Source organism: Megalobrama amblycephala, linkage group LG2 (genome assembly GCF_018812025.1).
Source record: "Megalobrama amblycephala isolate DHTTF-2021 linkage group LG2, ASM1881202v1, whole genome shotgun sequence".
NCBI classification, from domain to species: Eukaryota; Metazoa; Chordata; class Actinopteri; order Cypriniformes; family Xenocyprididae; genus Megalobrama; species Megalobrama amblycephala.
The window spans coordinates 4658556-4686284 of record NC_063045.1 but is presented as its reverse complement, the minus strand read 5'-3'; the positions used below and the strand labels follow the sequence as shown (position 1 = coordinate 4686284).

Sequence of the window (27729 nt, the reverse complement as noted above, 5' to 3'; positions counted from 1 at the left end):
GATCTCTCGCACTTTGCTTCAATGAGTGCGAGACGACAGAGAGCTCTGTCACAAACCCCAAAATACATAGATCGAAGTGACAGAACCCTAATATATATAGCAATTCTTATTTATTGTATTTTTTTTGTCTTTTTGCTTGTAATTGGATTCTTATTCTTATTTCATCACTGACTGTTTACTTATCTTCTGTGAGCTTGAGTTTTTCCTTTTTTTGTTTTTAGGCCTGTATTTGTTTTTTTCATGATATTGACATTGGTGACAATTATGAAGATTCTATGGTACCAAACACTTTGATATTATAACCTTATTAAAGCAAAAATTATACCTATATCGTGATGTACATCGCTATCATGAAATAAAATTACTCATATCGTGATATAAGATTTTGGTCATATCACCCACCCTGAAACACACCTACCTGCAACTTTGTAGTAATCCTGAAGACCTTGATTAGTTTGTTCAGGAGTGTTTGATCAGGGTTGGAGCTAAACTCTGCAGGAAAGTGGATCTCGAGGGCCAGAGTTGAGGACCTCTGCTCTAAAGAGACTTTGTTACACATGTTACATTTGCCAAAATATCCAGCATAGTGTGGATTTGTGTGTGTGTGATATTGTAAACCAGTAACAGTAACTGATTGACAAACAGCATAGTGAAGGTTGGGATCAATTTTTAATAATGAAAGTTATATACATTTCCATAAAATGCTTAGTTACGTTTCTGGATACTATGGTGCACCACTAAATGAAACTAATACAGATCAACAACATCTTAAACAATACAATAACTTATATAGACATCCTGTCGGGAAATAAATGTAAATAAAAGCAAACGGTGTGAGGCAGAGACCCATAGGAACCCTAACATCAATTCCAGTATTTGGTCATCTTTTTTTGGGAACATTTTCATACACAGACTCCACCTTTGATTTCTGAAAGGAAAGATAGGAATCTCAGTCAGGAATCTTGCTGATGCAATAGACAATTAATAGAAGACCAACTTAGGTTTCCCTTTTACTAACCTGAACAACCTTGTTATTCTCTTAATAACCTTAACCTCAGTAACAGAATTTTTGGTTTTGTTATTAAAAACTACTACAGATGCTAACATGGAGCAAAAAGATAAAATGACATCAATTCAGATAATCACCTGACTTTTTAAACAGTTATCAGAGTTCTGAAGGTTTATCATGACTGACACCTCTGTAGACGTGCTGAAACAAGTATCTTTGCTGTTGCTTTTGTGTGAAAGACAATCATTTTTCTTTCACACAGGAGGAACAGCAAAGATACTTGTTGCAGCACTACAAAGAAACACATGGCTGCAAAAGCTGCATTTGAGCTTTACTTTGAGCTGAACTCAACAGATCAAATGAGTCAGAGACGCCAGACGCGTCCCACGCAAGTGAAGGCGGAGTCTCGGCACACACCTCCTATTACGTTATCATCACTGACCAATGGTAGTACGAAGGTGTTTTGCAGCTGGAGCAAGTCATTTTGAACTTCCAAAAAGAACACAAAACAAACTTCGTTTTGGCCTGATTTTGTTCGAAATGACGTCACATCAGTTCGTTCTTCGATTTCATTTGAACCGGGGCCTTGACGCCCTGCAGGGCGACCTCTTTAGGCCAAGGCTTAAGGGCCTGCCAGGATTGTAATCTTAAACCCGCAACCCCAGCCATGTGCTCCTCTAGAAGAGTGAAAGAACTCTTCCCTAATACAAGATTCAAAATAACCACGCAAGTTTGTTATCGCTTCTTCATTCAACACAGAAGACATCGATTGTAACTTCAGTACCATCAGACTGAATTCTCAGGACTTCCTACGGCGGCACTATATCCAGAAGCTCTTCAAAAAGAGGCTTAATGCCAGTATCCTCCTTTGTTACAAGGGAGATTTTATGATGAATACTGATGATTCTTTCCCTGGTTTTTGGTTTCTTCATAGCTCCTACTGTTTCCCACTTCCCATCATTTATCATTTTACCTGTTTATGTGTATGTATGTTTGTGTTTGTTAGTTAGCTATGTGTTCGTGATTTAGTTAACAAAACTTGTGCACAATTCATATTGGTTCTGAAACCCTGTCTGTGAATAGATTGCCTCTTAAATTATTTAGATCCCGAATACATGCTCTGAGAAGTACCATACAATAGGAATGTTGTTTCCCATAACCTGGAAAGGAACATTTCTCAGAATTAATAAACAATTAACACCGAGGGCCCTATAATACACCCGGCACAATGCGATGCAAGGCGCAGCGCAAGTGTGTTTGCTAGTTTGCGTCCGGCGCCGTTCGCGTTTTCCCGTTCAGCGCCACGTCCTTAAATTAGTAAATGCATTTGCACCAGTTAGTGCGCCCATGGGCGTGCTGGTCTAAAAAAGAGGTGTGTTCAGGCGCATTGCCGGCGCATTGCTATTTTAAGGAGCTGAAAATAGACTGCGCCATAGACCAACTCAAACCTAGTCTAAAGTCAATGGCGCAATATTTTTTTGTTAGAGCGCGTTGGTAGAAACTGCGCCTCTGGGCGCGTCCACAGTGCGCGTTGACTTTGCTTATTACACACAGGGATGCGCATCACACAAACATGCCAAATATTAAAAACAAAAGGATACAGTGTAAAAGAATATTATTGTGTACATAAATATAAAAATGTAATGATGAATAGTCATTGCGTGTATTAGAATTAGGCTACCTATTTTCAATTCAGCCTATTACTATTTATAATGATGAACGAAATTGACTAATTAATTGAACAATCGTGCCAATACACACACATGTATTAACTGACTCATCGCACGAGCAGATCGGTTTCTTCACTTGAAAAGCGTTCAGCTTTTCCGCCAACAAATTCCGCCATGTAAATAGCAATCCGCCATGGCGCGAGCGCATCTCGCTCTTAAAGGGAATGGGAGATGACACTCTGATTGGTTTATTGAACGTTACGCCCATTACTCATTAAGAGAATAGGGACAACCCATTTCAAAAATGCGCCCCGGCGCACGGACCGTTTTTCCGTCGTTAAAATAGCAAAAGTGGATTTGGACACGCCCTGAGTGCACCTGCGCCGTGCGCTTTACACTTTGCGTTTAGATCGTTAAAATAGGGCCCTGAGTTTTCACTGGACAAACAGGTTAATTGATTGTAATTTTAATTTTATTACATTAAGTTAATTTTATTAACTGATCCAAATATTCATAATTAATTATAACTAGTTATGATTTATTATGTATTTATTTTGAGCTAATATCGCTACACAACTCTGTCTCACTTTCTCTCCAAAAACTTTTTATGGGTTATTTAAAAATGTAAAATGAAGCACATTAAGTATGATTTAAAAAAAAAAAAGATAATTTAGGCCACAGTTCACATCAAAAGCAAAAATATAAAGAGAAATGGTCTACAGATGTGTCGCGATTCAGCAACCCTATTTATTAATCGGAGCGATGTAGTTCAGTCATATAAGACACACTGCACACATCCGGTGTAGATACAATGATTGAAAGAGCCATACTTTTGATTTGTACTAATGTTTTTAAGTCTGCAAAATCAAAATGGTTCTGCAAAATGGAAAAACTTACACCGAGGTGCAAACAGTTTACAGCATAAAAAAACGCTTAAACAATGCTTTTTGATCTGCTCCCTACTGAAGATACAAACGATGACGGTTGAGTCGATAAACCACAAACATCTGTTCACTGTCCGTCTGATGCTGCAAACTGACTGACTACAACAACTTCCTGTCATTAATGATCTTACCTTTTGTCGTGTTGTTGGTTTGCACAATGCTGAATCGGTTCTGTCTTCCTCCCATGTCTGGACTGCATTGAAAATAATAACGGAGGTTTTAAAATGACAAAGTTTTAACATTAAAATTTCTGTCCTAAAAAAGATAAATATTTGTACAAATGAATTGCATGTTCTCCTTGCCTTTTTTTCTACACTTATTGCAGATGCAGCACGTCACGACTGCAGAAACAATCAGCAGAGATCCAGCAGAGATCAGCACTATGTACAGTAAAGGTAGACCTTTATCTGTAATGGACAAAATGAGGCATTAGTGTGAGTGAATCTGTGTGTCTGCCTAACAAACCATATCAAACATCAGCTCTATTTAATAGAAATATGATAAGCTTAGTTAATCACCACCATACCTGGACATGTAACATAACAGTATTGAGTGATGTTGAGATGTTGAGTCTGGTGGCTGATGGGATTGTTCAGCACACAGCTGTAGGTGTTTTTATCCTGATATTCCACCTCCAGAGGTAGAGAGAGACTGATGCTGAGATCAGACACACTGATGCTGGACAATAAACTGTTTCCTTTGTACCAGGAGAGAGTCACATGACTCACATTCACAGCTGAACAAACCAATGAACAATTTGATGACGATGATGAAGATGATGGTGAAGAACAATCTCTGATAATGTTAGGAGTAGGCAGAGGAGCTGGAAAACATGGAAAAGAGCAGAAATTTCTTGAAATAATTTTCACTGTAGTGTGTTAATGGTCAGTTAGTGTTTCTGTGATTAAACATTTCAGTGTAAATAATATAATTTTCTGAGTTCACTACTAGTTAGGCTCAACCACAAAAAATTATTTACATTTGTCCTCCAGAAAAGCAAAAATCTGGGTTACAGTGAGGCGCAATGTGGGCCACAAAATGCGTTAACATAATTTTTGTATGAAAAATCAATTGCTAACTTTTGCTTTGTAAAGTTATATCCAATTTTACAACTACTCTGCCATGACAATGCAATGCCATCAATCGTAAAAAAGTTGTAAAAAAGTTTCTCCAAAATATTCTCCAAATATTTGCCTGTTTGACATACATTTAAAGACAAGACAAAGGATCTTTAGACTCACCATAGACAGAAACAATGAATGTTTTTGTTGTGAGTTTCGCTCCATTGATCTCTAGTTCATAAACTCCAGTATGTTTCATTGTGGTGTTTGTGATGGTCAGAGATCCAGTTTGATTGTCCAGCTTCAGTCTGTCTCTGAATCTCCCATGAGGACCATCAGATGTGGAAAAGATTTGCTTCTCTATGCTGATTTTAGCTATGAGAGAGTTTTCAGCTCCGTATTTCCACAGTATGTCGTCGTCTTCATGTATTTCAGTAAGATCAGAGTTTAGAGTGACTGAATCTCCCTCCATCACTGACTGTATTTCATTTGTTTCAGCAGCAAACACACCTGAAAAAAACACAAGAACAAATTAAGACTTGGTTTACAAAGTTTGAGGTTGAAATTATGTTAATGGATTTTTACTAATAAATGCATTTTACAACTAATGTTGTTGCTAATGATTACTGCAGAAATATTTTTAGAGTACGTACAGTAACAAGCATCACAAACTATTTAAAAACAGTAGTTTTGTTACCCTGTTCTGAAATACTAAGCCATAAAAACACTTTTATAACTTACCTATCAGGCTCCAGCAGCACAAATAGAACAAAAACGTGTGAAACATTTTCTTCTGTTGCTCAGAGTCTGAATAGACTGTTCTCTGGAAACATTCAAGATGGTGTGAATCCTCCCACAACAAAGACTGACTGAACACGTCACTTTGACTGTAGCTACAAGATGTTCTTCTGGCTCTTATTAAAACTTTTAACTGTTTTAATAGTGGGGAAATAATTCTTTTTTTATAATTTTACATTGATAATATAGTGTTCTAATATTAATATGCAAAAGTAGAAGAACACTGTGTGAATCTGTTTGCATTACATGGTAAAAAAGAGCTTATTGATTTCAAAATGGTTGTATAGTTCAACTGAATATCCAAATATCAATTACTGTGTATGGAAAAACAAAGCAGAAAAGTAAAAAAAACATGTGCCATCTCACTTTACCACTATTACAGAGGTGTGACTCTAGAGCAGGGGTCCTCAACTCTGGCCCTCGAGATCCACCTTCCTGCAGAGTTTAGCTCCAACCCTAATCAAACACACCTGAACAAGTGAATCGAGGTCTTCAGGATTAGTACAAAGCTACAGGCATGTGAGTTTGATCAGGGTTGGAGTTAAACTCTGCAGGACAGTGGATCTTGAGCAGCTCATCTGAGTCAAACTGAAACCTGCTGCGGTCTGATTTCTATAGAAACACGGTTTGATCTTTTGTATGTGGTCATTTGCTTTTGATAGTGCTGAGTTTGTAGCAGGTAAAGTTTCTTCCTGTCCTGCATTTAATAGACCTCACAGTGTGACTTCCTCATCAGACACAACTGCCTAATAAAGTACTGAATTACTCCATCATAACTGATGTATAAAACACAGTCAAAGAAGAATCACAGTTCAGAGGTCAGAGTCTGGCTACTTACCGGCAAGCATCACTGATAAAATGATAATACAGAAAAACAAAACAAAATAATACACAGAAAATAAGTAGTTTTGGTGCTTGTTCAATTTATTATATTAGACAAAATGTCACTAATTAATGTCACATTTACAAATCTATAAAATGTAAAGTTAACTTAGCCTGTTGGGGTTGTGACTAAATTATTTTTGTTGGCATAACTAACTGGACATTGAATCTAGTTCCAGGCTTTGCTTGACACTGCATTAGGAGATTAAATGTAAAAATAATTTGTTATTTTATTTGTTTTTTAGTAAAGGCAAAAATATTTCGGAGTTTAGTATTACGTTGTGTTGAGGATTTAGAAGAGTTTATGTTTTTGTGCCTGGGTTAAGGCTGTCCTAGAGTCTAGTGACAATGATGTGTGTTTTTGAATGTGGCAGACAACATACACCTTGGTAATGTGTGTTAACTTATATTTATCCTCATTTATGTTTAGATTTCCATTTAAATGTACATTTTTACAAAAATGTAAGGTATTTTATAAAGAATATTGTTGAGCCCCAATGTCAATGAAGAAAGACACTCATCACAGCAGAAGTGTGAAGTTACAACATCTAACATGATGTGGACGTGCTAGATTATACAAATATATTGTATAAAAATATAACATTTGTCTCTTTTCATAGATAATATATAATGTTGACAGCCAATATTATAACTTTGAGTAGGCCTATTGTTTGTATCCATGAAAGCTTAATAATGTTTATTCATGCAGATAGACTAATTAATGTCCATAACCAAAATAATGTAAAATTATACTATACACTTATTAGTTTAAGAAATATAGCAAGCACCAAAAAACAAACAAAACAAAACAAATAACAAAAACAAAACAAAACAGCAAAGAGGTTAAGAGTTTTTTAATAGCAAATAAACAAATGTACATACAAAATAGGCATTAAACAAACAATATTAACAATGAATAATTCTCAAAGGCAGACATAATTGCATTTACAATATGAAACAGTGAAGTTCTACATAAAATGTACAATCGTAAAGGGCAATGAAGAACAAAAAAGAATAAAAATAAATACATAAAAATGTAAATTAATTAAAATAAACTAAAGTAAATTAATAATAGAGAGCATTTATAGAAAACTAAGTTCCTGCAAGGGGTAGCAAGGAATTATAAGGCTCTTAACTCACTGAAGAAACTTGGCAACTGTAGAAGCTTTTTCATTAGAAAGGCCATCAAGAGAAGTAGCAAAAATCAAGTTGATTAGAAAAGTGAGGAAAAGGTGGAGGGGTTTTCAGAAATCTGCATTTATGAATGAAGTATTTAGCAACTTCAAAAAGGTTGTTAACCAAGTAATGTTGTGAACGATCTTTCTTAAGCACACCAAACTTAATTTGTTTGTATTCAAAAGATTTACACATGCAATTATACATGACATTTTAGTGCAAGATTGAGTCCAAAGAGGTTAAGAGTCTCTGGATCGTAGGTAATGCGCGAGAGTTGGTTCGCAAATAATCGAAAGAAAAGTGCCAGAAAGTGCCAGACCAATTTTATGTTTGCAAACAGCGATGACGTTTTTTGTGGGCGGAGCCTACTTGGTAGCAGAAAATGACAGTTCTGCAGTAGCAGTCTTAGGAAGTCATGGAATAAAAGATTAAAAATAAATAATTTCGAGTTTACATGTCTCGAGTTTAATGTCTCAAATTTATATTTTTTTTATCTCACATTTCTTAGAAGGAAACACAGAATAGTGAGATATACTCGTTATTCTGTCTTTTTTTCCTCAGAATTGTAAGTTTATATCCCGCAATTCCTTTCCCCCCCTAAACTCACAACTGTTACAAAGTTATAAAGTCCGGGGAAAAAAAGTCAGAATTGTGAAATAAAAATGTTATAGGCTTAAAAGTTGTCTATGTAAAATGTTATAGGTTTAAATATTATTTCATGCTCTAAGTGCTAGGTATGTATATCCCCTATGACATGAATACATGAATATTATGTAGACTGTTTACATCAAAGCTTCAAAGGGCGAAAATCGTGAATCCCCGAAATCGCGAGATGTCAAGGAAAACATTCGACTGTAAGTTAAATTAATTATATAGGCTATTACATATAATTTGGTAGTAAAATATGAAGTGTTGCACATTTTATTGATGCAAAGATGAGTAGGCAATGTGTATTTTGTACGTCATTTGCAACTGCTTTTTATCACTTAAAGAAGCACCACAATTTTAATATTTTGTCTTCTGTTAGTTACATAGCGACCACTGAACAGATATTTAGACAGTGGCGGAGAAAATGCAGGAATGAATAGGCTAATTGTTAAATAACCATTTAACAAGTGATATAATTTATCCTTACTGCGTATCTAAAACATGGAAAATTCAGTATTTAAAGCATGCCATAGGGCTGGGATCTAAAAAAAAAAAAAATCTGTATTTCATTTAAAAAAAATGTTATTTCACATCCTGCCCAATATTGTCCTAGAAACATGTTTATATTAAAGTCTATAAAAACAAGATATGCTATATTATGTGCAAAAAAAAAAAAGGGGTCAAATCACATTAGGCCTAGGCTATATTCTAAAATTGTAACTTTACAATCTAAATACATGTTTTTTTAAAGCAGAAGTTAAATACACTAAACTAAAAATGAAAATAAATAAAAACAAAAGAACAGACTAATTATTATTTTGATTACCCTACAACAGTCACTTTACACAGTTACAAATACACTTAGTTGTAGGTTCGAAATTCTACATTATATATATATATATATATATATATATATATATATATATATATATATATATATATATATATACAGAAGTTTGTGCCTGCTGAAGGCTCGTCCACGCCTGACTGCAAAACGGAAATATTTTCTCGACTTTCTAACATTTACAGATGGAGAATATGTCTGTGAAATGTAAATTATGCACTGAGGAAATTACTGGATGTCACTTCAGCTTAAAAAAAAAAAATATTAATAGAGGTATGTTAAGGTTACGTATTATGACGAAGGTACGTTAGTGCTAGCCCTCCCAGAACCCATAGAGAATTCAATGCAGTGCCTGCAGTTCGAAAAAAAAAAAAAGGTTTTTGAATGGAAGTCTATGGGAGCACTCGGCGCTGCTTGGACTATAATCCGGAGGCAAAACAATCAGCCTAGCAGTGACAGCTAGAGTAACTCTGTGGTCGAAAACAATCCGCCCCTTTCTCACTTTGGTGGTGCGTTGCCCTATTGCCCTAATGAAGAAACCCCTGCATTTAGAAGTGTATTTTAAAATGCAAAGCACTGAAAATAATAATAATAATAATAGAAAAAGCTCTGTAAACACTTACATTTTTTGCAACACTGTAAGTGTGTCCCATCGGGCAATCAAAAGTTCTACACACACTTGCAGTCTTCACAGCCACTTGAACACTTGAAACAAATACAGGAAGTACGTTATATAAGTAGGCCAGTGCAAAGACCGCAAGAGTGGGTAGGCTATTTGGACAGGGCTAATCTGATTTACACACAGCAAATAAGACTAAAATGGTGAAAGTGGTTAAAATAAAACTTACTTATAGTTTGACCCTTTATATATGGTGTTTATTCAGTCAAGGTAAGACATTTAGCTTATTTTATAGTCTTATTTTTTCCGGTTGGTGTTGTCGCAGTTGTTTGTAACAGCTCTTATTTCTTTATATTGGACAAAAATACATTAATCACTTGTATATTTAAAATGTGTATTTTTTGATGGACCATGGCAACATTTTTTGTTCAAATTTCCCTCTTTGTTAACAATAAGAATACACGGTGACGCATTTTGGCCTAATGGCCGCGATCGAGTCACAGAATAGTTTCCTGAAGCCGTGAAAGATATCGAAAAGATCCCTGTAAATGGTCAGGTCATATAATTTAGTATAAAAACTTGGAAACGTAACCACAGTAAATGTTGTAAGTGAGTAAAAGTTGCACAAATTGATCAAATGTACCTTGAAAGCAGTGCGAGTCGCTTCCGGAAAAAAGGCCGCTATCAAATGCATACAAATATCAACGAAACATGTTATTTATGTGGGAAATTCGAAATCGAATTCTTGTTAGGAAAAACGTCATTTACCCTGCGTTCCTTTCGGAATGGCTCATTCCATTGCCCTAATATCCCTTTTAAAGGGTTAACCCTCCGGAGTGAGAGTTTCGAAGGAAGTGTACTGTACTTTCGATTTCCTTTTTCCTGCAGTTTAGTTTCGCTTCAAAGGGGGTGGGAATAGACTGGTTGTTACAGTTGCGCCGCCTTTACTTCCGTGGATCAGTTCCTCGGCTACCAACGAGTCACGTCCATCAGCTGTGTCCGAATTCAGGGGCTGTGCACTAGAGTTGTGACGTTCGCGAACGAACCGATTCTTTTGAACGGCTCATAAACATGAACGATGGGAGCCGAGTCGCGGCTGGAGGGGAGCCGTTCTTTCTGTCGTTCTTTTTTCCTATGCGTGTTTCACACAGATGCACACAAATGAGCTCCTCCGCGAGACAGAACAGTTATAGGGGGAGGGGCGCACCCAGCGCAGGCCAACCCTTTATAGCGTGATGATATTAGTTAAGTTGGCTTGAAAAAGCCAACTTACTGATCTACTATTTAAGCTTATTATTATTCTTCTTCTTAGACTAAATTTTAAATTGTATCTCCTCCTAGACTGTTCAAGCTACAAACACCAAACTCGGACTAGACCTTCAGACTGTTCTGACTCGGGTTGCTATATCTTTTCAGACTGATCCGACTTACGGTTTTCCTAAAAATGCCGATTAAACCTGGAAAAAACTCCCATTGACTTTCATTGAACTGCCTTGGCTGATCTGAACATTCCGTCCAACTGTCAAAATTCAAATTCAAACACACAGACTCAATTTAACTGCCATTCCTATTTCTAAGCCATTTAAACTCATTCAAACTCATTCTATCTATCTATCTATCTATCTATCAAACTAAATCTATCTATCTATCTATCTATCTATCTAACTCATTCAAACTCATCTATCTATCTATCTATCTATCTATCTATCTATCTATCTATCTATCAAACTAAATCTATCTATCTATCTATCTATCTATCTATCTATCAAACTAAATCTATCTATCTATCTATCAAACTAAATCTATCTATCTATCTATCTATCTATCTATCTATCAAACTTAATCTATCTATCTATCTATCTAACTCATTCAAACTCATCTATCTATCTATCTATCTATCTATCTATCTATCTATCTATCTATCTATCAACTCATTCAAACTCATCTATCTATCTATCTATCTATCTATCTATCTATCTATCTATCTATCACTGGTAGCTGCCAAGTCACTCCCTAGCAACCAAACAGAGTACCCTAGCAACCATTTTGGAAAATCTATATCTCTGCATCAGAACATCGTACAGACATGGGGGTTGGTTTGTATTGTCAAGCAGCCTTTGGAGTATCATCATTGGTAGCTGCCAAGCCACTCCCTAGCAACAAACAGAGTACCCTAGCAACCGTATTGCAAAATCTATATCTCTGCATCAGAACATCGTACAGACATGGGGGTTGGTTTATATTGTCAAGCAGCCTTTGGAGTATCATCATTGGTAGCTGCCAAGCCACTCCCTAGCAACAAACAGAGTACCCTAGCAACCGTATTGCAAAATCTATATCTCTGCATCAGAACATCGTACAGACATGGGGGTTCATTTGTATTGTCAAGCAGCCTTTGGAGTATCATCATTGGTAGCTGCCAAGCCACTCCCTAACAACCAAACAGAGTACCTAGCAACCGTTTTGCAAAATCTATATCTCTGCATCAGAACATCGTAGAGACATGGCGGTTGGTTCTTTTGACTCATGCTAGCAATCTGGACTTCCAACATGCTAGCAGTGAATAGCTACATGCTAATGGTGATTAGCTAAGTGTGCTAAACTGGGCTAATAACATGCTAATAACTCTATAAAAACTCCATAATATCCATCTGTGACAACTATCTATCTATCTATCTATCTATCTATCTATCTATCTTTCTATCTATCTATCTATCGATCAGTCTGTTTACTTATCTAGCTATCTATCTAGCTTTTAAAACTACAATTCTAAAACTTAAACTATTTCAAACTGAAAAGTTTCAAACTTTTAAAACTCCTTCAAACTTTCTGGACCGGCTTTTTCAAGCCAACTTAAAGTTTGTCTTCAAACTTTTTTATCTAGTTATTAGTTGTGCACGCATCCTTCACGTGAGTACTCCAGTGGAAAAAAACCCTGCGTTCCTCTGTCATTGGGTAGGAGCGGAGCCATGACGTGTAAACAAAGTTTACAGTAGTAATAGTATGTAGTATGTAGACATTTCCATTTTATTTATTCTAATTTTATCTACTTTAAATATTTTTTGTTTTCTATCAAAATGTTCTTGTGTGGAAGTGTTTGTAGTAAAAGCTGTTTTGCACAGAAATTCATTGCAGCCGGCTTTGTTTTTGATGTTTATTTGTGAGTAGGTATTGTATGAATAACATAAGTCAACGTAGCTTTACACACACACACACACACACACACACACACACACACACACACACACACACACACTTTGTACTAAAGGTAAATCCAAAATAGTGATGTCACTGTCTAAGCAGAGGGATTTGTGCAACCCTATGGAATATAGTCCACACATGACAAATGAGGTAATAATCAATATTTCAGAATAATTCAAACTCAGATATTGGTGTGTGATATCCGAGTTTTAATTATTTGACTACATATCTCACCTCATCATTCCTCCAAGTGATTATTTCCAGGATAAACTGAGATGCCCCCAAGCTGGCTTCTTAAAACTGACTAAATATTTAAAAAGAGCCAAAAGAGCCGTTCTTTTGAACGGCTCTTTGAAAGGAACGGATCGCGAAGATCCGGATCCCCTCAAAGAGCCATAAATCCCATCACTACTGTGCACTTCGAAGTGCATGAAAGGGGTGGGCCTTTGGAGTGGAGGAAGGTCTAACTGAGGTACAGGGTTGCCAGGTCTGCGCAACAAAACCATACCAAAAGTAGCATAACCACGGCACAAGTGTAAAAGTAGCCGAATTTCAAACTTGGCAACAATGAGCCGAGCGTCGTTACATGGCCTAACCGCTGTGTGACAGACAGCTGACAGTTGACATTTGTGAGGGGAAATGGATGCAGAAAGGTTTAGGACTTTCTATTGGGTTTTGACATGCTTCAGTGTCAGCGACGACGGGACACCAGACCATATAACCATATAAACATGTGTTAGCAACAATTAGTTAACCTTGATTATTTCTTATGTTAAATGTAATGTTAACTGTGAAAATATTTTTTCACATTTACTCTGTATATAAGTCTAAATTTAAAGTACATTACTTTAACATGCTTTGGACATCATGGATATTTGATTTAGATATTACATATTGGTGAAACTGGGGGATTGCTTACATTTACGTGAATTCATACTAAAGTAATGTTAATAATCTCATCCAGGGGCGGCGCCAGCCGATTTTGCGGGGCTTCAGCCCCGAATGTTTTGAGTCAAGCCCCGAATCTTTCAGGTTTGAGGTTTCTTAACAGTGCTGTCAAAATATCATTTTTCTAAACATATCTCTCTATTAAAATATGTACATACAGCGTTACCGGTAGCGCTTTCTCTCTCTTCTCTCCAACAGCGCGTTCACGCACACCGCAGTTGTACAGAGCCACGCCTCCTGTCACTCACTCAGAGCAGCGGCAGGCCTCGAGACTCTCTTTCGGTCCGGTTGAAGGGTTTTTGTTATGATATAACAGCTGATAATACAATTTTGGCACATTTGTCAGCTAAACGTTCATTCAGTGTTTCCCATTAATGACCCGGTGCCACCGTTTCATAATGAACCGAAAATTTAAAACATGTAAATGGTCTCTAACGTTGTATTTTGCCAACGAACTAAAATCGAAACCGTGATATGGTTTTGTGCCTTTATAAAACAGCAAAATACAGTGATTAAGTATATATACAGTCTGTCTGCGCTGCAAGTGCGCACATTTGCTCAACCGATCAGCTGGTGATCTGGTGATCAAAATAAAAGCTCAAGGATTTAGGCCTATCTTAGAAATTAGTACAAAAGTCTTATAATTTCTAATAAAAAGTGTAATTTATTTATTTATTTATTTATTTTTACAATATATGGATATTAGTCATATGAATAATTATATAGGCCTAAAACATTATTACATTATTATTTCATTGTAATAATTGTTTGGCATCCTAAAACACCTAAAACGATGTAGACACTATATCACAACTAAAAATATGATACTATAGACTAAAAAGAACTAAACCCTCTTTCATGTCGAGGTACAATGCTGTTTCTTTGGTCAATTTGCACACTGTACATGGGTTGAAGCTCTTAATTTTGAGCTTCCAAAGTGCCCCAGATTGATGCATTTAACCTTAAAATGTACTAAATTTTCTTTAGGTATACCTAACAAACTTTTACAAATTAAAGTGCCAAATCATGTACATTTTATGAACTTTACTCAAGAATAATATAAAAAAGCTTCTTTTATGTCAGTAAAGCTGTTAACAGAAAATTAAAATGTCATTGGAAAAATATAGATTTGGGCTAAGCCCCGGATGTTAACAATGTCTGGCTCCGCCCCTGATCTCATCCATGAACAGGATTTCTGCCTGAGCCCTATCCCTATTCTTTTGCACCGTCTGTTCCACCATCTGTCTATTCCGCACTCAAACTTGGCGTCATCCAGCTACGCCTTTGTTTTGAATAGGCCTCTAGCGACCTCTTGCGGACAGAAAAATTACATACTGCACCTTTTAAGATGTTCTAAAAAGGCTATTTCAAAATACTGCATAAAAATCACGGGCTAATACCCAGTGATTAACTTGAGGTGTTTAAATTAGTAAACATGTTGTCAAATCTTATGATTTTTCATTAATGTCAATTTTATTTTATTCTAACATTATTTTAATCAGTTCGATGATCGATCAGTACTAAAATTGTTAATTGTCAGTATTTGCTTAATATATGGGTTTAGAAGAGCACAATGGTCACAAGGCGCTCTTCCGAGAAAAAAAAAACAAAACATTGCTGCGGCGCCCCCAGTCATTTTGTGCCCTAGGCAACTGCCTATGTTGCCTTTGCCACGGGCCGGCCCTGAGTGAATCTGTAAATTGTCCTTCTGTTTTGTTTGCATGTGTTACATCATGAATCCAGACATATTTCTATGCTAACGATCTTTATGATCTGTAGAAAAATATTTTGCACTTTACTGTTGTAAAATTTTGTTTGGAGTGTAATTAACTGTTTATTTCTTCTTCAGGTGCATCTGGTGCTGATACAGAAGAAGTGTCAGTGATGGAGGGAGATTCGGTCACTCTACACACTGGTGTTGAAACGAAACAGCACGAGAAGATTAGATGGTATTTTAATGACATTCGCATCGCTCAAATCACTGGAGATCTCAGTAGGATCTGTACAGATGTTCAGTGTAATGAAGGTACTGAGAGATTCAGAGACAGACTGAAGCTGGACAATCAGACTGGATCTCTGACCATCACAAGAACCAAACACACAGATGCTGGAGTTTATCAGCTATCGATCACCAGCAGCAGCGGCAGCAGAAAAAAGATCTTCACTGTTGCTGTTCTCGGTGAGTCATTATGTTTAAAAGTAAGTCTTGTGCATTTTAGTCACGGAATGATGGAGTGAGTAATGTACAGTAGGTGCACAAAACCAGTGGCATGGTTGTACAGTAGACCTACTGTAGTATTGCTTTTGTTTGAACCAGCTGACCACTGAATGAGTCTACAGACAGTATATTACTAAGCCATTCGAGACATAATTCCAGTAAAAACATTTCATATGCACTCAAGACTCAAGATTTCTGCAATACAGAACATGATTTAAAGGAATGGTTCACCCAAAAATTAAAATTACCCCATGATTTACACATCCTCAGGCCATCCTAGGTGTATATGACTGTCTTCTTTCAGACCAGCACAATTGGATTTATATCAGATGTCCCAGGTCTTCCTAGCTTTATAATGGTAGTGAATAGTGCCTGAGTTTTTGAAGCTCCAAAAAACGTATCCATCCATCCATCCATCCATCATTAATAAAGATTAATCCATTAAATTTCAGTGGATTAATAAAGGCCTTGTGTAGTGAAGCAATGGGATTTTATGAGACAAATATCATATATAAAATGTCATATTATATATAAAACTATATAAACTATAATCACTGGCTCCAGTAACGGCCGTACACATTTTCACAACATTTGACATTGCGGGCATGGTGGACTGGGCGAAAGCTCCTCTTCTCTTATATCAATTCTCAAACATTTAGTTTTACACCTTCATGAAGAATGAAAAACTTCACTGTGAGTATATTGAGGCCTTTGGACTTCTAATTCATGACCAGTATTTTGTTTTGCTTTATCCTCTGCGCTTTAACTTTCATCAAACACTGTCATACTTTGGTTCAGTGGTCAGTCAAACACCAAAACTTGACTCTCTTGTGAATGTGCGTATGGCCGTTGACAGAAGTGAGTGATTATAAAGTTTTTTGTTTCTTTCAAAACCCTGTTGCTTTTTTTTTTTTTTTTGCAAAAATCACTTTATTAATGGAAGGCATTTATACACTTAAAGGGTTAGTTCACCCAAAAATGAAAATTCTGTCATTTATTACTCACCCTCATGTTGTTTCACACCCGTAAGACCTTCGTTAATCTTTGGAACACAAATTAAGATATTTTTGATGAAATCCGATGGCTCAGTGAGGCCTGCATAGCCAGCAATGACATTTCTTCTCTCAAGATCCATTCATGTACTAAAAACATATTTAAATCAGGTCATGTGAGTACAGTGGTTCAATATTAATATTATAAAGCCACGAGAATATTTTTGTTGCGCCAAAAAAACAAAATAACGACTTATTTATGCATTGGCCGATTTCAAAACACTGCTGCAGGAAGATTCGAAGCATAAATGAATCAGGGTGTCGAATCATGATTCAGATCGCGTGTCGAACCGTCCTACCTGCTGAAATCACGTGACTTTGGCGCTCCGAACAGCTGATTCTATACTCTGATTCATTTGTGCTCCGAATCTTCCTGAAGCAGTGTTTTGAAATCGGCCATCACTAAATAAGTCGTTATTTTGTTTTTTTGGCGCTCCAAAAATATTCTCGTGGCTTTCTAATATTAATATTGAATCACTGTACTCACATGAACTGATTTAAATATTTTTAGTACATTAATGGATCTTGAGAGAGGAAATGTCATTTCTGGCTATGGAGGCCTCACGGAGCCATCGGATTTCATCAAAAATATCTTAATTTGTGTCTTACGGGTGTGGAACGGCATGAGGGTGAGTAATAAATGACAAAATTTTCATTTTTGGGTGAACTAACCCTTTAATGTGATTGATGTTGTTCTGCTGTTTTTTGCATGCATCAGATTATGAATCCAGACATATTTCTTTACCTTGAGTCTTAAAGATTGAATAACCTTCTTGTTGTACAATGTTGTTCAGCTCATAATGATCTGTTCTTTTCTTCTTCAGGGGTTTTCGGTGTTGGTCCAGATGGAATATCTGCGTGTGTGATGGAGGGAGATTCAGTCACTCTACACACTGGTGTTCAAACAAACCAACAAGAGAAAATTAATTGGTATTATAAAGCCACTCGCATCGCACTAATCACTGGAGATCTCAGTAGGATCTGTACAGATGTTCAGTGTAATAAAGGAACTGAGAGATTCAGAGACAGACTGAAGCTGGATCATCAGACTGGATCTCTGACCATCACAGACATCACAAAAACAGACTCTGGAGAATATACACTGAAGATCATCAGCGGCAGTGAAAAGATCTACAATATTACCGTCCGTGGTGAGTCATTATGTTTACCAGATAGTCTTGTTTTTTGTCTTCAACTGTATATTAATTCACAAACAATATGTAGATATTTTTTATGTAGATAACATCTAGATAATATACTATAATACTGTAGATAATATTTCTGCACATTTGCTGTTAAAGCAGAATTTATTGATTTAGAACCAGATTTACTAACAGCTTGCATCAGCGCAAACCCTCTGGCATTCAGAAACTACTGTCAGGATTTACTAAAGACACGCAGTGTAAAATTAGCACTGAAAAGGCATGGACTGAGTTGTTTTGCAGCTGACCCTAATGCATATGCATTTGTATTCCCTTTCGGATGCAAAATGTATGGGAGGAGAATATTTAAACGAATCGTGCTATGCGATTTACTAATGTTTACACTAGTCAATTTACTTGTATTTGTGCCATTATTTAATTCCCCCAAAAAAGCATATCAAAAAAGCATATCGACCCATTTTGGACATTGTTGTTGCTAGGAGGAGACATCGCAGAGAAAAGAGAGCGCATGGTGGAAAGGAGAAAATATTTTCCACTCGTATTAATTTCTTTAGAAATATATATATATATATATATATATATATATATATATATATATATATATATATTCAATTCACATTTATTTGTATAGCGCTTTTCACAATACATATCGCTTCAAAGAATATAATTTACAGAGAACGCATGTCAACATCACAATTTAGAGAATGCAGTTAGCTAAATGTAATAATTTAGGCAATTAATTTACAATCACTGTTAGCAGTTTAATTGAAGGTAGAAGCAATGAGTTTCTGGAAATAATCAATTACATATTAACAATATGTATATACACTATACCGTTCAAAAGTTTGGGATCTGTAAGATTTTTAATGTTTCTAAAAGAAGTTTCATCTGCTAACCAAGACTGCATTTATTTAATTAAAAATACAGTAAAAACAGGAATATTGTGAAATATTATTACAAATTAAAATATAAATATTTTCTATTTGAATATATTTTACAAAGTAATTTATTCCTGTTGAATTTTGTTGAATTTTCAGCATCGTTACTCCAGTCTTCAGTGTCACATGATCCTTCAGAAATCATTCTAATATGCTGATTTGATGATCAAGAAACATTTAATGTGTACAATTGTACATTTGTGTACCATATTTATTTTTCAGGATTATTTGATGAATAGAAAGTTCAAAAGAACAGTGTTTATCTGAAATCTAATCTTTTGTAACATTATAAATGTCTTTACTGCCACTTTTGATTGATTTAATGCATCCTTGCTGAATAAAAGTATTCATTTCTTTCATTTCTTTTCAAAAAAATAAAAATAAAAATTCTTACTGACCCCAAACTTTTGAACGGTAGTGTATAATGCTACAGAAGCTTTGTATTTCAGATAAATGCTGTTCTTTTGAACTTTCTATTCATCAAGGAATCCTGAAAAAAAAAGTACACAACTGTTTTCAACATTGAAAATAATCATAAATGTTTCTTGAGCAGCAGATCATCATATTAGAATGATTTCTGAAGGATCATGTGACACTGAAGACTGGAGTAACGATGCTGAAAATTCAGCTTTGCATCAAAGGAATAAATTACATTTTAAAATATATTCCATATATTATTTAAAATTGTTATTTTAAAAAGTTATTTTAAATTGTAATAATATTTCACAATATTCCTGTTTTTACTGTATTTTTAATTAAATAAATGAAATATTGGTGAGCAGACGAAACTTCTTTTAAAAACATTAAAAATCTTACCGATCCCAAACTTTTGAACGGTATAGTGTATATATAAATAGGCCAAAATGGCTTGGCAAACGATACGTGTATGTGTTTGTCAGATTACATGTTAAGTTGCGCCTGTGTCGACCCACACCTGGTGAGATCATCAGCGTTAGGCATCAGCTCTGCTTATTTGCGATCCAGTGCTAATTTGTGATACTCTTGTTAGATTGCGTTGGTCATTATGTAAAAGATTTGACTGCGTCTTTGTTCTTTAATTTGTGCGTCAGCAGTAGATCATGCACAAAACTTGCCGCTCTCATTGGTGCATTTGTGGAATTGCGCTTTCATGCTAATTTGCCCCGATTAGTAAATCTGGCCCTAAATATAAATTTAGTTAAACCAGATTTTAAGCTTTGGTGACTTGTTAGTTTTCTCAGTCAGTTTTGTTCTGGTCAGTAAACCAAAGGAGTATAGGCTTTTTTTTTTGAAAGGCTCACACACAAGACGGAGCAGATACCAGGGCCTTTAGACACCTTTTATTTTCTTTCTTACACGGCACAGAAAAACAACTTTCTAAAAAAGCTATCAAACTGCCTGTCAAGTGATAGACGAAACTAACAATGGCTTGTTATATTATTTCAATTGAAATGAAAGGCAACGTGCAACATTCACAGCCAAAGATATAGAAGAAAATGAATAAAAACATTTTGGATCAATAAACCTATAAAATAAATAACTGCAGAAAGGCCACCCTGCAGACAGGTTTTGCATTTCACGTGTCGGCAAATCAAATTGAATCGGCTAAATTCCCTGTGCGAGCACCGCAAGTACAGCTCAACATTCATGCACTAAAAAAACAATTAAAAATTAATTTACAGAATTGAATTAGAACATAATATACTGTTCTGATAAATACAAATATTTTTAAAAACCCGATATAGTCAGAATCAAGTCACAAGGTGCAGAACAAATGTCTGCAAAGTGCAGGGAAACATATATTCAAAACACAAGCCACAAATAGTTAAATTAGATAACCCTGAATGATCAATAATTACATTAAAACTAAAATAAATTTTTAAAATAAAAGTATAGCCAGAATTTTCAACTTAGTCTTTTTAACTGCAGAGATAATAAACGCTAAACTGGAGTGGCAGTCTTTTTAGCTACATTCACAGCATCCAAAAATCAAATTAGAACTGGCTGAAATGTTTTGTCTTTCACTCGATCTGCCTGTGTTTGAGTATTTTCAAATAGCACGCTGTAGTCAGCTTGTTAGCGTTGGCCGGCAGAAGTGCGCCGCAGTGTTTGTCGTTGTTGAGCGGTAGGACATGAGCTGTTGGCACAGCTTACATCTTACTTTTTTGGATCGTCTTTTACCATTTCGAAGTGCATCCAATTCCACACTTTAGATTTTCTTATATCCCACAGGGCTGGTTGGATTTATTAAGGCACATTAAAAAATACTTCTTAGCAGCTTCCTTCTTTTTTTTTTAAATTTTTTTTTAATTTACAGCATTACAGAAGATTCGACTGTGAGATTGGTAGTTGAATCAGATCAGGCTGCTCCTGTTGAATCATCGAATCATCGACTATTCAGGGTCACCCCTAGTTGTAATCCATGATACTTGGTGTTTTTGTTTTTATGTTTGAGTCACAAGGAATTCAAAATGCAGATGATTTGATGCAAAATGTGTTTATAAGCAACAAATTGTGAATAAATGTTGCTTTTCAGATATCTTGTTTTGGTGCTTTCATGTCCTCAGTTCTATCATGTTATATGATCTTTCCCCCAAAAAAGATCCTTTACTCATCTGTTGGTTTGTGTTTCAGATGTTCCTGCTGCTGAGCGAGATGAAATGAAGAGAAAGTCAGTGAAGGAGGGAGAATCTGTCACTTTCGACACTCGTGTAATAAAACACCCAAATGATGTGATGACGTGGTATTTTCATAACATTCTCATCACTGAAATCACTGGAGATCAGAAAAAGATCTGTACAGATGTTCAGTGTGAAGAGAGATTCAAAGACAGACTGAAGCTGGATCATCAGACTGGATCTCTGACCATCACAAACACCACAAACACAGACTCTGGAGAATATAAACTACTGATCACCAGCGGCAGCATCGGCATCATAAAGACATTCAGTTCATTCATTCAGTCTGTCACTGGTGAATATCAGCCATTTAGTGCATTGAGATACTGAAATCCTCACAGTAAATGTTTTCATTGTTGATCATCTCTGTCTGCTTCACATTCACAGACAATTTTGACATTTTTTTTTTTACAATTTTAATGTCTGTTGTTATTAAAGGATTAGTTCACTTCAGAATTAAATTTTCCTGATAATTTACTCACCCCATGTCATCCAAGATGTTCATGTCTTTCTTTCTTCAGTCGAAAAGAAATGAAGGTTTTTGATGAAAATATTCCAGGATTTTTCTCCATATAGTGGACTTCAATGGACTCCAAACGGTTGAAGGTCAAAATTACAGTTTCAGTGCAGGTTCAAAGAGCTCTACATGATCCCAGACGAGGAATAAGAGTCTTATCTAGAGAAACCATCGCTCATTAAAAAAAAAAAATTACACACAATACCTAATCACATTGGAAAGGTCACACATGACATAGGCAGAGTGACTTCAAAATATTTGTTTTACTTTTTTGTAAAAGCAATTTTTGCAGTGCAAGACAAGTATTTGTGGTTAAAGTATAAAGTTCCTCGTCTGGGATCATGTAGAGCCCGTTGAAACTGCAGTTTGGACCTTCGACTCATTGAACCCCGTTGATCTCCTCTATATGGAGAAAAATCCATATAGTATCCATAAAAATACATATCCATATAATTTTCTTCAAAAACCTTAATTTCTTTTCGACTGAAGAAGGAAAGACATAAACATCTTGGATGACATGGGGGTGAGTAAATTATCAGGAAATTTTAATTCTGAAGTAAACAAATCTTTTAACAAGAAAAGTGCATATTATTCAGTTTTCCTGTAAAAGCCACTGTTATAGCTGCCCTACAACACCAGATGGTGCCAAATTATCAGTATCACACTGAAAGTAGAAAGGTGTAAATGTCAGTCAGAAGTATAGGTGGAGTTGATGATCAGTTAATCTCTAGTAATAATGATTGTGTGTCTTTATCTGTTCCAGATTCAGGTCCGTCTTTAGCTGCTGCAGCAGGAATAATTACTGCTGTTATCACTGCTGCTGCTGTTCTGCTTGTGGCTGCAGTAGTTGCTGGTGTGATTTACTGTTACCGAAAACAAGGCAAGTATTACATGATACAACTGATTGTACAAAATGAAAATATGAGATTTATCCTCCAAGAATAATCTTTAAAAATATTATGTTAAAGTATTTTTTTTCTAATTGACTAAAGTGAGAAATTGTTTTTGTTCAAACAGGAAAGTGCAATCGTGGAAATCAGGTGAGATACTACAAACACTGAGACCCCATTTACATTAGTGTGTTTTAGTTTTAAAATGGTGTTTTAAAAAGAAAACGTTCCTCGTCTACACTGGCGTTTCCACAACGTTTCAGAAACAGATTTTCGTCTCCATTTTGTTTTCAAATCCATTCAGCCGATCTCTGGGTCTGGCGGTACCACTTTTAGCATAGCTTAGCATAGTTAATTGAATCTGATTAGACCGTTAGCATCTCGCTCAAAAATGACTAGAGAGTTTTGATATTTTTCCTATTTAAAACTTATTATTGCAAATTGACATGTGTGAACTATTTTTTTTGAGTTTTCTGTGGCAAAGTATGTGTGGTTTTACTGGTTTTACTTTCAGCAAACATCAAATGGAAAATGCAGTCTTGTGTTTTTGTAACTGAATCTCCATTCCTGATCATTTGTTTCCCTTCCATGAATTTCTTTCTTTCTTTCTTTCACTAGAATGTAGAAGAACATGGGCAAAATGGGATTCCAATGGTGGATAACATGACGGATCCTACTGCTGACGTGACGGCTCCTACAGCTGAAACGCCGTTGTCGCCTACTGCTGACAGGACGGGTCCTCCATCAGCTGACACTCATGTTGATGCTAATGGGACAAAACAGTAACAAATTATTTTTTGATATTTTCACTGAAATTGGAAGTGAAGAAAAATAGGGAGTGGATGCAGATCAAAAGAATTTCTCTTTGCCCTACAGAGAAATAGTCATGATATTTCAGCTGTTAAAGGATGCTGACAGTAGGGTTGGGTGATGTCTGTAAAAAGGGGCATCAGACAATGTCTGCAGTGAAACATCGTGATAGATGATGACGTCAGGGTCGGGAAGGATTTTATTCATTGGAATAAATTAAAAACTCTCGCTCTGCTCCATGCCAGTGGACACGCACATGTGGTGCACGTCTGGAGAAAGAAGGAATGCGCCTGGAGCTGAAAGGGCTTGAATGAAGGGCATTTCACTTTAGATAAAACTACTAGAGGATATAGCGCTGAAATATCTTTACCACAGACGGTCCTGAGTGCTTGTGGTGTGATCTGCACCGCTGTTTTCATGCGCTGCTCAGTTCAACTAGAAACAAACTGGTGCTACTGTTCTGTTTCATGGTCTGGATGAAAACATCCTGGAGTCCGGATGCAGTCCTCCATTTGATTATCAGTGGTTTAGTTTGAATCACATGGAATCAAAATGCCAGTTCAACATTGTGATATCTGTCAGTATTGACGATAGCATCATCTATCAGCCCAACCCTACCGGACAGCAACAGTGCATGACTGTCTCTCCATCTTGCCAGTATTGCCGTTTCTTCAAGTCTTTAGCAGTGGCATTTACACTATGAGATATGGATATGTTTATGTTTTCATGTGCTCATTTCGGTCAATCTGAATGAATCCAATTTCAAGTTTTGCACAATTTTGAGCTCTAAACCTTGCAGTTCGTTTTATATATTCATTTTATATGTGCATGGACCCCTTTCACAGACATTATTAACATTGTAAATCTGCCCAATTTTTTTTTTAGCTTCATATTTTTAAAAAATGTAACGCACATATGTATCGCTTCACTTTGCATTGTACTTTGGCATTATATTGTAGAAAATTGTAAGCAAGCGATTTTAATACAACATGCAACAACAAATGACTCTCTTCTGATCATCAACCTCAAAAACAGTGAAATGCGAAAAGGGTCCATTTCATGTACTCTGAACAAAACTTAAATAAATGCGCAATTCAGTTTTTTATTTTTATTTTAGTCCGACTTTAGTGTTTACCCGATGGAAATTGAATTCAGATGAAGCTCATTCAGATTGACTGAGGTGTTTACAGGATGGTTTTGCTAGCCAGTTGAGCCATTGATCAGTTTACAATCCAGGATTCATTTGGGTGCACTTCAATGTGATTTTGACATCTCAAATGTTTGTTTACGTTCATTTATAACTGGCTGTGAACTAGGGCTGTCACTAACAATTACTTTGGGATTCAAGTAATTGGTCCATTATTCTGGCGATTTGAGTATTCGGATCTTTTTTTTGTGGTAATACAAATAGACCTAAGTGAACAATAGCCTTTAAAATGACTTAAAATGTTACTACTTGTTTCCTTAACATTTGCGTAAAGAGAAAATGGTTTAATCTGTTACATTCCACTGTACCGCCTGTAGTGCCTTTCAAAAGAGACCAAAACTATGCATATATTACAAATGGTTCAAGAACAGCATGCAAGTTACTTTGTGTATGCCTTTTTTGGGCATTTTTAGGCAAATTTTACAGGAATGCCAAGGGGTTAAAAACTTAAAAATAATGTTTTGAATATTAAGAAAACATTCAGAAATAACATCTTTGTAATTAAATGACAATGCTAGCAAAACGTTCTTAGAACCATTTTGTTTTTAACTAAGGTATTCTTGTTGAAAGTGTTTGAATATGTTTAATACTAATTTAACCATCAAACCTCACTTGTTCAACTGTAAACTGACTTTTTAAAAGAAATACTTGAAATATTGAACATTTCACAGTCCACACTTTTGCTTGCTTGATTGTTTGTTTGTTACAAAGAAAGGCAGTTCAGGAGTTGATCCATGACATATCACCATTGTGACCTTGATCAAACTCTAAATCCTCAGGAAACAGCTTGTAATAACAGCACTGAAAGACACTGTAAAGAAGTAGCAACATCATGCCAAATGTGTTAATGCCATGTGTTTTTGTAATGTATTTTTATTTATATGTAATATACATATATTTATTATTCTTATTATTTGCATCATTCATCATGGCTTAACTATTACTGCCATCTTCACAAGCCTTTTCCTGGTGCTACACATGCAAATGATGTTTTAAACTCATTTAATGTTTGTTTACTGATAAAACGATTTATATAGAAATCAGATGTTTGCTACTTCTACTGAATGTCACTCAATGTTATTGAAATGTGCAAAACTGAATGTTTGCCTTTGTACTTTGCTGCAACAAAATTTTGTAAAGTGTAACATGCTGCCTTTTGTAAGCATTTGAGATGTTTAGTATTTTTACAGTGAGGTCTGTGCGTTTCATGTGAGGAGGGAAGTGGAGACTTTTTAAGGTGAATATGAACTATTTCATATTATATAATCTGTCTCCATTTTCAGTTTCAGTTCCTAAAACGCATTCTGCTGTGTCATTTCAGTGTTATCATGTAAATATTGTGTTTTCCTGATGTGTTTGTGTTGTAGGACATTATCACTGTGTGACTGATCGCCTTCACTTTTACTGCATGGTCAGTATGATCTGTCCTTCCATGTTCCCGGGGAACTGTGGAGAACATCAGGTATGTTTGATCCCAGTTTAAATTTCATGTCTTTTTCCAAACAATTGGAAGACTTTTAACTGTACAAATATTTCTTTCTCAGATTTCTCCGGTTTATTGGATCCCAGAGTTGCCTGTTCAAAGAGCTCATCGGCTGCCTACTGAACACAATATTTCTGCTGTAAACAATAGGATTTAGAAATGTCACCGTAGTGCCTTTTTTTTTAATGGAACTTTTATACAAAATCAGAGCTAAAGTATTGTAATGTGCCAAACTCTTCATAAAAGCCTGTAAAAAATAGCTTCTATTTAGGGCCCAAGCGAAAATTCGCGCAGGGCCCTCTTGTTCTTCTAAGGATTATTAGGGCCCAAGCGAATTAAGCGCGCAGGGCCCTCTTGTTCTTCTAAGGATTATTATTTTTAGGGCCCAAGCGAAAATTCGCGCAGGGCCCTCTTGTTTTTCTAAGGATTATTATTATTTTTTTTTTTTTTTTTTTTTTTTTTTTTCCGTCTTCCGGGGCTTTTTGGGGGCCTTAACATGCTCAAAAACTCTTGAAAATTGGCACACACATTGGAATCCGCGGCCAACAGGGCCGGGCAGAAGCTGGTACCCGGGCGTGGCAGGGGGGCTCAACAGCGCCCCCTTGAAAAAGGTCTGAAAATTTGGTCCATATATTAAACACGCTTGCACGTATTAGTCTGAAACTCGGTACACATATAGACCTCATCGGGCCGAACAACTTTCGTGCTCTAAGTTAAACGTCACGCCAACAGGAAGTCAGCTATTAAGGGTTGTTTGAAAAACGCATGCTCTGGAATTTGATATACTCCTCCTAGACGATTAATCCGATCGCCACCAAACTCGGTCAGCATGAAGTCAAGACACTGATGATTAAAAATTGCCAGGGGATTTTTGATATCTCGAACGGTTTGTCCGTGGCGAGGCAACGAATTTATGGCGAGAAAAAGGAAACAGGAAATGTGTTATAACGTCTGCATACATATATTGATCTTTATGAAAACTTCACAAGTGTGT

General features: G+C 36.0%; 2 protein-coding genes across 2 annotated transcripts; one reads left to right on the top strand and one right to left on the bottom strand.

The window, feature by feature from the left end:
• Positions 1-10: 10 nt before the first annotated feature.
• LOC125263238 (T-cell surface antigen CD2-like) lies at positions 11-5943 on the bottom strand. Its single transcript, XM_048182229.1, has 6 exons — positions 5426-5943; positions 4865-5194; positions 4150-4446; positions 3926-4030; positions 3755-3816; positions 11-928 (listed from the first exon to the last, which is right to left on the bottom strand). Exons 1-6 carry the CDS (start codon positions 5469-5471, stop codon positions 881-883), a joined length of 888 nt encoding a protein of 295 aa, XP_048038186.1. The 5' UTR covers positions 5472-5943; the 3' UTR covers positions 11-880.
• A 3823-nt stretch (positions 5944-9766) lies between these two features.
• LOC125263231 lies at positions 9767-27022 on the top strand. Its single transcript, XM_048182218.1, has 9 exons — positions 9767-9921; positions 15650-15979; positions 17895-18221; positions 21785-22123; positions 23109-23225; positions 23363-23385; positions 23854-26489; positions 26620-26714; positions 26797-27022. Exons 1-7 carry the CDS (start codon positions 9852-9854, stop codon positions 24019-24021), a joined length of 1374 nt encoding a protein of 457 aa, XP_048038175.1. The 5' UTR covers positions 9767-9851; the 3' UTR covers positions 24022-26489; positions 26620-26714; positions 26797-27022.
• Positions 27023-27729: the final 707 nt, after the last annotated feature.